Source organism: Phyllobates terribilis, unplaced genomic scaffold, assembly GCF_046119375.1.
Source record: "Phyllobates terribilis strain yellow unplaced genomic scaffold, ASM4611937v1 Scaffold_12__6_contigs__length_324123572, whole genome shotgun sequence".
Taxonomy (NCBI): Eukaryota; Metazoa; Chordata; class Amphibia; order Anura; family Dendrobatidae; genus Phyllobates; species Phyllobates terribilis.
Window position 1 is genome coordinate 182,145,501 of NW_027362772.1, and position 16,656 is coordinate 182,162,156.

The 16,656-nt window shown below is 40.7% G+C and overlaps 1 protein-coding gene across 7 annotated transcripts in view; it reads left to right on the plus strand.

Moving 5' to 3' along the window:
* The window catches only part of TP73 (tumor protein p73), a 201,833-nt gene extending 191,842 nt beyond the window's left edge, over positions 1–9,991 (plus strand). For 6 of the 7 annotated variants that reach the window (XM_073656505.1, XM_073656503.1, XM_073656504.1 and 3 more), the window contains 2 exons: positions 1,955–2,048; positions 5,947–9,991. In XM_073656505.1, the coding sequence (XP_073512606.1) occupies positions 1,955–2,048; positions 5,947–6,267 (415 nt within the window). In that variant the 3' untranslated portion in view covers positions 6,268–9,991. The remainder of the gene's footprint in view (positions 1–1,954; positions 2,049–5,946) is intronic. The other variant, XM_073656509.1, reaches the window with a different exon arrangement.
* The last annotated feature ends 6,665 nt before the right edge of the window (positions 9,992–16,656 follow it).

Here is a 16,656-nt window from a genome sequence, read left to right on the forward strand (position 1 = left end):
ATCCTGAGTTACATCCTCTATTATACTCCAGAGCTGCACTCACTATTCTGCTGGTGCAGTCTCTGTGTACATACATTACATTACTTATCCTGAGTTACATGCTGTATTATACTCCAGAGCAGCACTCACTATTCTGCTGGTGCAGTCACTGTGTACAGTGTACATACATTACATTACTTATCATGTACTGATCCTGAGTGACATCCTGCATTGTACTCCAGAGCATTTCTTAAAATTCTGCTGATCAATACTGAAAATCTTAGCAGACAGACCACCAAACACACTAAGGCAGAGGTAAGATTATGCAATGCTTAATAGTATTATAATATTGTAATGTATGTACACAGTGACTCAACTAGCAGAATAGTGAGTGCAGCTCTGGAGTATAATACAGGTTGTAACTCAGGATCAGTAGAGGATAAATAATGTAATGATGTACACAGTGACTCAACCAGCAGAATAGTGAGTGCAGCTCTGGAGTATAATACAGGATGTAACTCAGGATCAGTACAGGATAAGTAATGTAATGTATGTACACAGTGACTGCACCAGCTGAATAGTGAGTGCAGCTCTGGAGTATAATACAGGATGTAACTCAGGATCAGTACAGGATCAGTAATGTAATGTATGTACACAGTGACTGCACCAGCAGATTAGTGAGCGCAGCTCTGGAGTATAATACAGGATGTAAGTCAGGATCAGTACAGGATAAGTAATGTAATGTATGTACACAGTGATTGCACCAGCAGAATCGGGAGTGCAGCTCTGGAGTATAATACAGGATGTAACTCAGGATCAGTACAGGATCAGTAATGTAATGTATGTACACAGTGACTGCACCAGCAGATTAGTGAGCGCAGCTCTGGAGTATAATACAGGATGTAACTCAGGATCAGTACTGAATAAGTAATGTAATGTATGTACACAGTGACTGCACCAGCAGAATAGTGAGCGCAGCTCTGGAGTATAATACAGGATGTAACTCAGGATCAGTACAGGATAAGTTATGTAATGTATGTACACAGTGACTGCACCAGCAGAATAGTGAGTGCAGCTCTGGAGTATAATACAGGATGTAACTCAGGATCAGTACAGGATAAGTAATGTAATGTATGTACACAGTGACTGCACCAGCAGGATAGTGAATGCAGCTCTAGAGTATAATACAGGATGTAACTCAGGATCAGTACAGAATAAGTAATGTGATGTATGTACACAGAGACTGCACCAGCAGAATAGTGAATGCAGCTCTGGAGTATAATGCAAGATGTAACTCCGGATCAGTACAGGATAAGTAATGTAATGTATGTACACAGTGACTGCACCAGCTGAATAGTGAGTGTTGCTCTGGAGTATAATACAGGATGTAACTCAGGATCAGTACAGGATAAGTAATGTAATGTATGTACACAGTGACTGCACCAGCAGAATAGTGAGTGCAGCTCTGGAGTATAATACAGGATGTAACTCAGGATCAGTACAGGATAAGTAATGTAATGTATGTACACAGTGACTGCACCAGCAGAATAGTGAGTGCAGCTCTGGAGTATAATACATGATGTAACTCAGGATCAGTACAGGATCAGTAATGTAATGTATGTACACAGTGACTGCACCTGCAGAATAGTGAGTGCAGCTCTGGAGTATAATACAATCTGAAACTCAGAATGAGGGCTTTTGGGACCTTTTTTTTTACATGGTTAGGTGTCATAATGAGCAGTTTGTGGTGACATGACAACCTATCAAATATTTTCTTCTCAAATATTCTCATACTCTTAGAGGTTGCTGTTGGCTATAGCATCTTTTCTGTACTCCCCTTTGCACCAGTTTTTCACGCAGTGCCCTTGATTGGCACAGACAACTCTGTGAAGTTCATGTCCTGTTATGAGAATCGGTGGTTTATCTGTCAGTTAATTCTGCTTTTTTTTTTTCCAAACTTTTTTTGTTTCTGCAGTTTTTTGACAGGACTGGGGTGTCCAAACTGCATCGAGTATTTCACATCACAAGGTTTACAGAACATATACCACCTGCAGAACCTAACTATGGAGGTAAATAATGGGAGGGGGATCCTCTTATAATCAGGGACCTCACAACCAGCTACAGCTGAGGCTATAGACCTCCTGGACTAGCACATGCAGCCGCAGTATAGCCACAGCAAGCAGTCACTGTGTAGTGTAGGTGCCGCCATGCAACAAGAGATGTCTCACCACAATCAATACAGACATATTACTTCTCCCGAGAAGCCATGTTGATTTGAAAAAAATTGAGATGTTTGATGGCCTTGAGCTCTTGCTACCGTACGTCCCAAGATCCTTGATTATCCTGTAGCCTGTAGTAACAGACTGTGTATGAGCAGGTGTGAATACGACTGTACAGGTCTCCTTGATCCCAAAACGCATTTTTCCAAGTAGTCCCTAAAGGAAGTCTCCAGACGAAGGGTATACATTGTTATTGATGAGTGCAAGGTCTGGTGGCAAGGAGCTAACCAAACTCCCCTGTGTCAAGGTATTTCTCATATAGCCCAGCATTAGGCATCAGCTGTATTACTTTGGCTCAAAGTGTTTCATAAGTGAGGGGTTCACTTAAATGCATGTACTTTGGGCTAAAAAGACTGTTAATCTGTCAGTGAGCTCCATTTTATAGGAGAGTTTCTAACTCTTTTATGTGTATTTTTCTGAGCTCCTGTCAACTCATTAAAGAAGCCCTCCCAACAAAGTTTTATCCTGTTAATATACTGTAGTCTTATTATACAGCACTGTGTACTTACAATTGCTCATTTTGCCTTTCTACCCAGATAATTCTTCTCTTTTCTCTGCTCTATGTAGAAACAGGAAGTCTCTTTTCCCTGCATTTATCATTTCCCTGTTCAACGCCTGACCCAGCTGCTCCCTTCTCCCAGGGACTTTTGCAGTGACTCATGACTTGTGCAGAGAAAGTTGACCTCCTGCTTCTACATAGAGCTTAGAAGGATTCAGCTAGTCAGTTTTTAATCATGTGATGTCATAGACCTAATGGAAAAGAGAAGAATTATCTGGGTAGAAAGGCAAAATGAGCAATTGTAAGTACACAGTGCTGTATAATATGATGATTGCAATATATTAAGAGGATAAAAACTTTGGTGGGAGGAGGAAGAGGAGTGCTTCTTTACTGGCCAAATCAAAGTTCAGCTCAACTTTGATGTGGTCATAAATCAGCACAAGAGGAGTTCTGAAAAAAGGAAGTTATAAACTTGTCAGAGCAAGAAGACTGATGGATTCTCCGTTAACTCATTCTGTAGCCAACAAGTGACTGCAATGGTGTCCATATCATTGAAGTCTTATTTCTATATGTGATAGCACCAGTCTGGACTTGTTCTTGAACTCTACTGGATATAAGAATATCAGTAATATCAGTTCCAGCTGGGAAAACTCACCCCTTGTATCCCTATAAGAGGGATGTAGAAGTGAGAGAGTGATGAAAAAAACTCATTAATATTGGTCTTAATTCTAGGTTGTCTTTTTCTCTTCATTCCAGAGTAACTTTCCATTTCTGTACAATGTCTGCTTTATCCTCATGTTTTAAAATCCACCTTTATTTAGAATTGTCAGTGGTCAGTCTCGGATGTAAAACAACTGTGATGATTAATTCCGTACACACCTCTACTAGCACATGTGCCCTTCATAAAGTATATTTTTAAAAATAAAACAACGTTGTAAAGTAGTTTAGTTAAAAGTATTTGTTAGGCATCTAAATAGCTTTAGCCTGTGTAGTTTGCAGGATGTTCTTCTAATGCCAGGATGTCGTCTTGCTTCTGGTTGAGTCTGCACAGTATGCTTCCCCCTCTTCTTCATGAGCAGAGCCCTGCTACAATTAGTTGCACAAGTTTGGTTACTCATAGTTTTCTGTAAATGGCAAAGTCAATGGAGCTGCCAGAACTTTATGAGATGCCGAGCATGTGCAAATCGTGGCACATCACTGTTACAAAAGAAAAAGTAGTGCAGATTGGATCAAAACCACTTCCTAAAAAAATTATCATATAGTAGCTCACAAATAATATTTTTTAGTTGCATCAAATATACAATTCTCCAGAGCTCAGAACTACTATTATTAAAAACCTTGCAATTTTAACCATAACAGATGGCAGGCACTATGTCCATGAGATGATTCACTCACCTTCCTTCATTAAAGCCTAAAAGTTGTTTCAGTTTTTATTATATAGGTCAATAATACACATGAAAATAAGAACATTTATAATAAATCTTATCAGAGAAATCTGCTTCTTTCTCCTCCTGGATTGATCTTTCACTCTCAATTCATGGGTAATATCTGTATTCATTGAAGAGAGATGTTCACATTTCTGAGATAGTTGGCAGTTGGTGCTTTTAAATTCTATGGAGCGGGGAGGAGCTAAAGGCAGACACAGTCATTCCAAAGAACTTCATGAGCACCACCTGTCATCTCCTATGTTAGTAATGGAAGAATGAAAGATCAGACCAGGAGTAGAAATAAGCAGATAAGATATATTACAAGGTTTCTTATTTTCATGTCTAGTATAGGTTTATGGAAAGGAAATTAAAACAACTGTTACTCTTTTCTAATTAAACATAACCAAAAAGTTGTCCAATGCAATATGTCTTGGTCGTAAAACCTTGTCTCTCACCACACTGGCTGGATCTCCACAATCCAGTGTCAATCCTTGTCATTCTGTGCTGCAGTATGGCTGGTTTCCTGACTCTACTTGCTGAACTCTCATTTACTTCCTTATTGGTCACATCATTATCCTTGCTGTCCTATCCTGCAGTATGGCTGGTTTCCCGACTCTGCTTGCTGAACTCTTACTTTGCCTCCGTACTGGCCACATCTCTATTATCCTTGCGGTCCTATCCTGCAGTATGGCTGGTTTCCTGACTCTGCTTGCTGAACTCTCATTTACTTCCTTATTGGTCACATCATTATCCTTGCTGTCCTATCCTGCAGTATGGCTGATTTCACGACTCTGCTTGCTGAACTCTCATTTACCTCCTTATTGGCCACATCTCCATCATCCTTGCGGTCCTATCCTGCAGTATGGCTGGTTTCCCAACTCTGCTTGCTGCACTCTCATTTACCTCCATATTGGCCACATCTCCATCATCCTTGCGGTCCTATCCTGCAGTATGGCTGGTTTCCCGACTCTGCTTGCTGAACTCTTACTTTTCCTCCATACTGGCCACATCTCTATTATCCTTGCTGTCCTATCCTACAGTATGGCTGGTTTCACAACTCTGCTTGCTGAACTCTTACTTTTCCTCCATACTGGCCACATCTCTATTATCCTTGCGGTCCTATCCTACAGTATGGCTGGTTTCCCGACTCTGGTTGCTGAACTCTTCCTTTGCCTCCATACTGGCCACATCTCTATTATCCTTGCGGTCCTATCCTACAGTTTGGCTGGTTTCCCCAACTCTGCTTGCTGTGCTCTCGTCGTTCTGCCTCCTCTTGGGACTGCTATCCATCAAACGCACACTTTCTACTTGCTGCCGTGGCTATCTATAGAAGCTCACAGGGACCAAACATCTCCAGGTGGCAAAACTCATGATGGGTTGGGGGCATTAAAGGTGGAGTTAAAAGGTAGCATGAGAAGGAATAGAAGGTGTTCACTTCTCACGGTTGTGAAGATGACCGTTGTTGTTGGTGGGATATCGGTTTCTGCTTTTTCTATGAAAACGTAGAATTCTCCTTCAGGAATCAGTTGATTTTCCTTGGCATTGTGATCCAGATTCCAAGAAAGCTGGACTACCAGTTACATATTTCTGCCTTTGGTTTATGTCTCTATAGTCAGGCTATCCAATCATATATCTGTATACAGACTCACATAGTCTTCAGCTTCATCTCCCCTTGTGTGTGTCTCTTGACTTTCCTAAATTGATCTTTGTATATGTTTTTGGGACCATTCCAGATCTTAATCTGCTCTGTCTATTCTTGCAGGATCTTGCAGCACTGAAGATTCCAGAGCACTACAGAAGTTTAATATGGAGAGGAATCCAAGAGCTAAACAAAAGCCACGACTATGGAGCCCAACAGCTGATTCGATCCAGCAGTAACGCTTCCACTATTTCCATCGGCAGCTCAGGTGAGCTCCAGCGTCAGCGTGTTATGGAGGCTGTACATTTTCGAGTACGACACACCATCACCATTCCTAATCGGAATGGAGCCGATGATTGGGCCGACTTTGGATTCGATTTACCCGACTGCAAAGCACGAAAACAGTCTATAAAAGAAGAGTTTGCAGAATCTGATATGAACTAATATACAGAGAACTGGGATGGCGTTGATCAAATTATACAGATTTTCTCAACCTACTAAAGCCAACGACAATTCGATTCAGAAGTCAGCACGAAAGTTCTACTAGTGGTGGCTTTGGTTTCATCTGGTAGGGTCCACAGTAAGGTCAATGAAAAGGGGATGATCCAAGTGCTTCTTTAATCTTTAGGTATTTTTGAAAGCACACAAAAAGAATGAACTTAATGATATAGGTCCTTAGCAGGTACCTTATAAGTGGATAAATCTCTGTAGGCAACCATCATTGAGGGGTTCCTGATTCATCTTGGACATCTCAATGGCTTCACATAACCTGGGGGAATTTTCCATATCCTAAGATGTCTGCTCGTTGCTGACGCGACAACTCTTCAAGGTGTATAACACGAAGGACTTTCCTTTCCAATGAACTGCCAAAAAAAGTATTCAAACCGCTGACTGTTCATTGTGTTTCATTACAGACATTTCTGATGGTTTTTTGAGAACATGTTTTCGACAAAACATGAGATATCTAAAGACCTGCACCGAAAAGGGTGTTTTTATTAAAAAAAAGTTATATATAACTGGGTTCAGTCAATTCAGCTGCGTTTTAGGGGCATAAATATCTGTAATTTATGGCTGTAACCTACGATGTAAATATCTCCTATCTCCTCAGTCCCATAATATTCTTGTTTCTATTATTTATCTGTAATATAAACTATTCATTGTTTGTAGAGTAGTAGTGAGTAGTCCAGTGTAGGGGTGTGCGGACCCCTATACAGTGCGGGTAGGAAATAAAGCTTGATACCTTGTAAGCTGTATTATTCATTCACAAGCTGTGCTTTATTTGACTAATTGATATATTTAATTTTATTTTTCAGAGGTTTTTGACTCTTTATTAAGATTGTGAACGCCCGGATTCAGGGGTGACAACCAGTTTTGGTATTTGTGAATGAATATGACAAACTGGGAAAAATTTACAGTAATTGTCTATATTGTGTTTTGTGTCGTATACAGTAGGACACAATTTGCTGCATTGTGCTGTTATAATTTCCAAGATTCCAAGTCACATTTAGGCCCAGGCTCCCTGTTGGATTTTTTTTTTGCCTATCGCAAGGTCACTAGTGTTATTTCTTTATTTTTGGAGACTACTAAGGAAACATCATCTCGGCCATGTGTAGTCTCCTGTCTATTGGGAACAGTAAGAACTTATAGGGGTCGCAGCTGCCAGATCTCCACTGATTATGACATATCTGATTGGCATGTGGGGTACACTTAGTAATATATTATGGGCTTAATTTTGGTCTCTGAACTTAATGTAGTCTTGTTAAAAACAAACAATCAAGAAAATATCTTATTCGTGCAACATTTGTGTAATCACGTTACATAATGATGGAAGTCAGAATGGACCCTGCCCCCATATTTGCTAACACTGTTTTTCCCCTCTTCCATTGGTGTATGTACACATCAGTGAATTGGGATTTCCATATTTACACCCGTTACTTCTGCATTCTTTACATTAGGTTTGTGTTTTAAAGGGATGTTCAGGTAGGAAGAAGTTATCACCTATCCAAAAACTGATAACTTATAGATCAGTGGCGGTCCATCCACTGGGACCCCCCACCACTTGCCAGAACAGCGCATTTGTATCCCATGTGACTGCTGCTTCATTCATTCTTTATGGGGCTGCCGGAGTGCTGAACTCTGTTTTCTCCAGGAGTCCCCTTAAGAGAATGGAGTGGCAGTGGCACATTTGCTCCTTTTTAATGGGGATATGTGGGGGTCCTGGCAGATGGAGCGCTACTAATCTAAAAGTTAGTACCCTGGCTTTGGATAGGTGATAACTTCTACTGACCGGTATATCCCTTTAAAGGCAATAACTTGCAAAATGTCTCATAACAACTAGTTACTAATCAGAATAATTATTTTATTTCCTACACTGAATAATTGGGCACCAGAGGCCTATTTTTCTCAGTGACACATAAAAAACAGATCAACAGGAGGCAGAATATTCAATGCAATATAGGGAACCTGTGATAACAGCAGCCATCATGCATAAAAATATCGCTATTGCCCATATCAACCAATCAGATTTTAGCTTTAATTCTTCATTATTTCGCTTAAAGATACAAGCAGTGATCTGATTGGATGCTATGAGCTCACTGCAATCACCTCTGTGAATATAAAGGTCCTCATATTTCACTGTGGCCCTGAGGCCAGTGTGGACATAAAGGTGGACAGTTGTCCATAGCAACCAATCAGAATCCTGCTTTATTAGAACAGCTAACTTCTGATTGGTTCTTATAGGCAACTGTTGCACCTCTTGTCTGCTCTGGTTCTTATACAAAGGGGCCATTTTTTTAACCCAATTATGTATTTTCTATATACTCAACCTTGTATAAAAAAAACAGACTATAAAATAGGGGAAGAGTTTCCCAATGTGACCAGTCGTCTATTTTCCGCATTGTGTTTTTATTGTATACAAGGCCCTGTAATGTGCATGTATATACAATATGTGCATTTTATTTTATTTTTTCTACATTTTCCAGTTTGTTTCATGATATAGGATTTTGTATGTATATTTTGTTGGGTATACCTTGCAGGGCAAGGACATTTAATACACATTACATGCAGCTTTGTAATCCCATGTCACCGCCGCATTATGTAAAATAAAACACATTCAACTGATTTTTTTAACTTAATAAATATTGTATTAATGTTTAAAAAATAAATGAATAAAAAAAATTGGTCACAGTGATGAAAAGTAAAAAATAAAAATTTGGGATCACTGATTCAAATAATTATGTGCTGCATCTATATCCAGTGTAGACAATCCTCTGAGCTAAACTCGCTGATGTATCGCTACCTACGCTGATACACTGTAGCAAACAGGAAAGAAAAGAGATGTGTCCATGACAGCTGAGATCCTGGCAGTGGCCTCAGTCACCACATAAGGCCCGATTCATTATTGCATGTGTACCTTTTCTTGTTGAGTTTTAATTTATTTATTTTTCTTTTAATTTGCGTTTTTTTTTAAAGTTTATTTTGTGTGTTCGCCTTTTTTTTCTTTTCCTATATTCACCATCATTGTCGGCATTTGAGGTTCCCAGATGTTGTTTTTGTCTGACGCAATTGGGACTTTTTTTAAATAGCAAACTTTTTCCCCAAAAAGTTTAAAGACGAAAATAAAAAGCATTTTTGATTTTGTGCAAAATTCATTAACTTCATGCACCATTTTGAATAATTTGGCGCAAAAAAACCACAAGATAAAAAAAAAAAAAAAGTGATAAAAAATAAATAATAATAATAATGAATCGGGGTCATAGACAATCACACGCAACATTTAATAGTTGTTTTCAACCTGTGGCCATCTGTACCTTGCTATTGCGAAAATACAACTCCCATCAAATCCCACATAATGGGAGTTGTAGGTTTGTAATAGACAGAATGCAACATTTCAGTGAAGACTTATTTTCCTGTCTCCTAATATTTTTATTTTTCTTTTTTTACATGTGGATGATGCTGTAGCGATTTAAAGCACTTTATTGCTTTAAGATCCTCGTGGTCGGCGGCACGCCGATGCTTCTGACGGGCAGTATTAGTGCCTGGAGTCCGGACCTGGTTGTAAATACTGTAATCTGTACAATGTAACATTCATGGGAGAACTGAAATTGTATTTTTGTTGTGATTCTTTTTTTTTTTCCTATGTCACATAATAAAAAAAAACAAACCTCAAGCAATCATTGTGTTGTGGTACGCTGGATTATTGCAAATTCTTTAAGGGATATATTAGGAAATCACTTACAACTCACAAATACAGGGGCTTGCAAAAGTGTTCACCCCCAAGGGGTTTTACCCATTTTGTTACATTACAATCTGTGTATAAATATTTTTGTAATCCAATTTGTGTGTGATGCATCAGCACTAAATAGTCTAAGTTGGTGAAGTAAGAAAAATATAGGTATAAATTACATTTAAGGGATCAAATAATTAAAAAATTGCTTGTGCATATGTATTCACCCTTTTTGCGATGAAGCACCTAAAAATTTGCAGTGCAAGCAATTCCCTTCATAAGTCACATGCTTAGTGACAAGAAGTCCACCTGTGTGCAATCTAATGTCACATGTCTGTCAGTATATACACACGTTTTCTGAAAGGCCACAGAGGCTGCAGCACCATTATGCAAGAGGCTCCACTAACCAAACATCTCAACAAGTCAAAGACAAAGTACAAGTCAGGGTTGGGTTATAAAACAATATTCCAATCTCTGATGATCCAAAGTGGGGTAAGGATGATTGTGAGAAAGGTCAGGAATCAGCCCAGAACTACACGGGAGGACCTGGTCAATGACCTGAAGAGAGCTGGGACCACAATCTCAAACATTACCATTGGTGACATACTACGCCGTCTTGGAATAAAATCCTGCAGGGCACGCAAGGTCCCCCAGCTCACGCCAGCACATGTCCAGGCCCGTTTGAAGTTCACCAATGACCATCTGGATGATCTAGAGGAAGCATGGGAGAAGGTCATGTGGTCAGATGAGACCAAAATATAACATTTTGGTCCCATCTGACCACATGACCTTTTGGGGGAAGTTGAGAACCACAAGACCACCGTCCCAACCATGAAGAATGGTGGGGGAAACAACATACTTTGGGGTGCTTTTCTGCAAAGGGGACAGGACCACTGCACCATACTGAAGGGAGGATGGATGGGGTCATGTATCACAAGATTTTGTCCAACAACCTCAGTAAGAGAATTGAAGATGGATCGTGGTTGAGTCTTCCAGCATGACAATGACCCGAAACACACAGACAGGGCAACAAAGGAGTGGCTCTGTAAGAAGCATTTTAGAGTCCTGGAGTAGCCTAGCTAGCCTCCAGACCTGAACCCAATAGAAAATCTTTGGAGGGAACTGAAACTCAATGTTGCCCAGTGACAGCCCCGAAACCTGAAAGAACTAAAAATTACAGACCTCTCCATTCTTTGTGGGAAAACTTGCAAATCAGCAGTGTATCAAATACTTATTCTCCCCACTGTATGTAATTTATATATACAGTACAGACCAAAAGTTTGGACACACCTTCTCATTTAAAGATTTTTCTTTATTTTCATGACTTTGAAAATAGTACATTCACACTGAAGGCATCAAAACTATGAATTAACACATGTGGAATTATATACTTAACAAAAAAGTGTGAAACAACTGAAAATATGTCTTATATTCTAGGTTCTTCAAAGTAGCCACCTTTTGCTTTGATGACTGCTTTGCACACTCTTGGCATTCTCTTGATGAGCTTCAAGAGGTAGTCACCGGAAATGGTTTTCACTTCACAGGTGTGCCCTGTCAGGTTTAATAAGTGGGATTTCTTGCCTTATAAATGGGGTTGGGACCATCAGTTGTGTTGTGCAGAAGTCTGGTGGATACACAGCTGATAGTCCTACTGAATAGACTGCTAGAATTTGTATTATAGCAAGAAAAAAGCAGCTAAGTAAAGAAAAACGAGTGGCCATCATTACTTTAAGAAATGAAGGTCAGTCAGTCCGAAAAATTGGGCAAACTTTGAAAGTGTCCCCAAGTACAGTTGCAAAAACCATCAAGCGCTACAAAGAAACTGGCTCACATGAGGACCGCCCCAGGAAAGGAAGACCAAGAGTCACCTCTGCTTCTGAGGATAACTTTATCCGAGTCACCAGCCTCAGAAATCGCAGGTTAACAGCAGCTCAGATTAGAGACCAGGTCAATGCCACACAGAGTTCTAGCAGCAGACACATCTCTACAACAACTGTTAAGAGGCGACTTTGTGCAGCAGGCCTTCATGGTAAAATAGCTGCTAGGAAACCACTGCTAAGGACAGACAATAAGCAGAAGAGACTTGTTTGGGCTAAAGAACACAAGGAATGGACATTAGACCAGTGGAAATCTGTGCTTTGGTCTGATGAGTCCAAATTTGAGATCTTTGGTTCCAACCACCGTGTCTTTGTGCGACGCAGAAAAGGTGAACGGATGGACTCTACATGCCTGGCTCCCACCGTGAAGCATGGAGGAGGAGGTGTGATGGTGTGGGGGTGCTTTGCTGGTGACACTGTTGAGGATTTATTCAAAATTGAAGGCATACTGAACCAGCATGGCTACCACAGCATCTTGCAGCGGCATGCTATTCCATCTGGTTTGCGTTTAGTTGGACCATCATTTATTTTTCAACAGGACAATGACCCCAAACACACCTTCAGGCTGTGTAAGGGCTATTTGACCAAGAAGGAGAGTGATGGGGTGCTAAACCAGATGACCTGGCCTCCACAGTCACCAGACCTGAACCCAAATCGAGATGGTTTGGGGTGAGCTGGACCGCAGAGTGAAGGCAAAAGGGCCAACAAGTGCTAAGCATCTCTGGGAACTCCTTCAAGATTGTTGGAAGAACATTTCCGGTGACTACCTCTTGAAGCTCATCAAGAGAATGCCAAGAGTGTGCAAAGCAGTCATCAAAGCAAAAGGTGGCTACTTTGAAGAACCTAGAATATAAGACATATTTTCAGTTGTTTCACACTTTTTTGTTAAGTATATAATTCCACATGTGTTAATTCATAGTTTTGATGCCTTCAGTGTGCATGTACAATTTTCATAGTCATGAAAATACAGAAAAATCTTTAAATGAGGTGTGTCCAAACTTTTGGTCTGTACTGTATATATATATATATATATATATATATATATATATATATATATATATATATATACACACACATACATACATACACACACACACTGCTCCAAAAAAATAAAGGGAACACTTAAACGACAGAATATAATTCCAAGTAAATCAAACTTCTGTGAAATCAAACTGTCCACTTAGGAGGCAACACTGATTGACAATCAATGTCACATGGTGTTGTGCAAATGGAATAGACAATAGATGGAAATTATTGGCAATTATCAAGACACACTGAATAAAGGAGTGTTTCTGCAGGTGGGGACCACAGACCACATCTCAGTACCAATGCTTTCTGGCTGATGTTTTGGTCACTTTTGAATGTTGGTTGTGCTTTCACACTCGTGGTAGCATGAGGCAGACTCTACAACCCACAGAAGTTGCTCAGGTAGTGAAGCTCATCCAGGATGGCACATCAATGCGAGCTGTGGCAAGAAGGTTTGCTGTGTCTGTCAGCGTAGTGTCCAGAGGCTGGAGGCACTACCAGGAGACAGACCAGTACAACAGGAGACGTGGAGGGGGCTGTAGGAGGGCAACAACCCAGCAGCAGGACTGCTACCTCCGCCTTTGTGCAAGGAGGAACAGGAGGAGCACTGCCAGAGCTCTGCAAAATGACCTCCAGCAGGCCACAAATGTGCATGTGTCTGCACAAACAGAAACCGACTCCATGAAGGTGGTATAAGGGCCCGACGTCCACAGATGGGGGTTGTGCTCACAGCCCAGCACCGTGCAGGATGCTTGGCATTTGCCACAGAACACCAGGATTGGCAAAGTCGCCACTGGTGCCCTGTGCTCTTCACAGATGAAAGCAGGTTCACACTGAGCACATGTGACAGACGTGACAGAGTCTGAAGATGCCGTGGAGAGCGATCTGCTGCCTGCAACATCCTTCAGCATGACCGGTTAGGCAGTAGGTCAGTAATGGTGTGGGGTACCATTTCTTTGGAGGGCCGCACAGCCCTCCATGTGCTCGCCAGAGGTAGCCTGACTGCCATTAGGTACCGAGATGAGATCCTCAGACCCCTTGTGAGACCATATGCTGGTGCGGTTGGCCCTGGGTTCCTCCTAATGCAGGACAATGCCAGATCTCATGTGGCTGGAGTCTGTCAGCAGTTCCTGCAAGATGAAGGCATTGAAGCTATGGACTGGCCCGCCCGTTCCCCAGACCTGAATCTGATTGAACACATCTGGGACATCATGTCTCGCTCCATCCACCAACGTCACGTTGCACCACAGACTGTCCAGGAATTGGCGGATGCTTTAGTCCAGGTCTGGGAGGAGATCCCACAGGAGACCATCTGCAACCTCATCAGGAGCATGCCCAGGCGTTGTAGGGAGGTCATACAGGCACGTGGAGGCCACACACAATACTGAGCCTCATTTTGACTTGTTTTAAGGACATTACATCTAAGTTGGATCAGCCTGTAGTGTGTTTTTCCACTTTAATTTTGGGGGTGACTCCAAATCCAGGCCTCCATTGGTTAATAAATTTGATTTCCATTGATGATTTTTGTGTGATTTTGTTGTCAGAACATTCAACTTTGTACAGAACAAAGTATTCAATGAGAATATTTAATTCATTCAGATCTAGGATGTGTTGAGTGTTCCCTTTATTTTTTTCAGCAGTATTCACTACCGTTCGAAAGTTTGGGGTCACCCAGACAATTTTGTGTTTTCCATGAAAACTTATACTTTTATTTATCAAATGAGTTGCAAAATGAATAGAAAATATAGTCCAGACATTGACAAGGTTAGAAATAATGATTTTTATTAGAAAGAATAATTTTCTCATTCAAACTTTGCTTTCGTCACAGAATGCTCCCTTTGCAGCAATTCCAGCATTGCAGACCTTTGGCATTCTAACTGTTAATTTGCTGAGGTAATCTTGAGAAATTTCCCCCCATGCTTCCTGAAGCCCCTCCTACAAGTTGGATTGGCTTGATGGGCACTTTTTGCGTACCATACAGTCAAGCTGCTCCCACAACAGCTCAATGGGGTTGAGATCTGGTGACTGCGCTGGCCACTCCATTTCAGATGGAATACCAGCTGCCTGCTTCTTTCTTAAATAGTTCATGCATAATTTGGAGGTGTGCTTTGGGTCATTGTCCTGTTGTAGGATGAAATTGGCTCCAATCAATTGCTGTCCACAGGTTATTGCATGGCGTTGCAAAATGGAGTGATAGCCTTCCTTATTCAAAATCCCATTTACGTTGTACAAATCTCCCACTTTACCAGCACCAAAGCAACCCCAGACCATCACATTACCTCCACCATGCTTGACAGATGGTGGCAGACACTCTTCCAGCATCTTTTCAGTTGTTCTGCGTTTCACAAATGTTCTTCTATGTGATCCAAACACCTCAAACTTTGATTCATCTGTCCATAAAACTTTTTTCCAATCTTCCTCTGTCCAAGGTCTGTGTTCTTTTGCCCATATTAATCTTTTCCTTTCATTAGCCAGTCTCCGATATGGCTTTTTCTTTGCCACTTTGCCCTGAAGGCCAGCATCCCGGAGTAGTCTCTTCACTGTAGAAGTTGACTCTGGCGTTTTGCGTGTACTATTTAATGAAGCTGCCAGTTGAGGAGCTGTGAAGCGTCGATTTCTCAAACTAGAGACTCTAATGTACTTGTCTTGTTGCTCAGTTGTGCAGCGGGGCCTCCAACTTCTCTTTCTACTCTGGTTAAAGCCTGTTTGTGCTCTCCTCTGAAGGGAGTAGTACACACCGTTGTAGGAAATCTTCAGTTTCTTGGCAATTTCTCGCATGGAATAGCCTTAATTTCTAAGAACAATAATACTGTCGAAGGAAGGTCAATTTTATAGCTTCTCAAATCAGCCAAACCGTTTTCAGCTGGGCTAACATACTTGTGCAAGGGTTTTCTAAACATCCATTAGCCTTCTTACACAGTTAGCAAACACAATGTACCATTAAAACACTGGAGTGGTGTTTGTTGGAAATGGGCCTCTATACACCTACTGTATGTAGATATTGCAATAAAAACAAGACATTTGCAGCTAGTATAGTCATTTACCACATTAACAATGTATAGAGTGTATTGCTGATTCATTTAATGTTAGCTTCATTGAAAAAAATGTGCTTTTCTTTCAAAAATAATGAAATTTCTAAATGACCCCAAACTTTTGAACGGTAGTGTGCATATATATATTATATATATATATTCAGTGAAGGAAATAATTATACACATATACAGTGAAGGAAATAAGTATTTGATCCCTTGCTGTATTTGTAAGTTTACCCACTGGCAAAGACATGAACAGTCTATAATTTTAAAGGGTAGATTAATTTTAACATTGAGAGATAGAATATCCAAAAAAATCAAGAAAATCACATTGCATAAATGAGAAATTTATTAGCATTTTGCAGTGAGAAATAAGTATTTGATTCCTCTGACAAACAACACTTAATACTTGGTGGCAAAACCCTTGTTGGCAAGCACTACAGTCAGATGTTTTTTGTAGTTGATGATGAGGGTTGTGCACATGTCAGGAGGAATTTTGGTCCACTCCTCTTTGCAGATCATCTCTGAATCATTCAGATTTGGAGGCTGTCGCTTGGTGACTCAGAGCTTCAACTCCCTCCATAAGTTTTCTATGGGATTAAGGTCTGGAGACTGGCTAGGCCACTCCATGACCTTACTGTGCTTCTTTTTGAGCCACTCCTTTGTTGCCTTG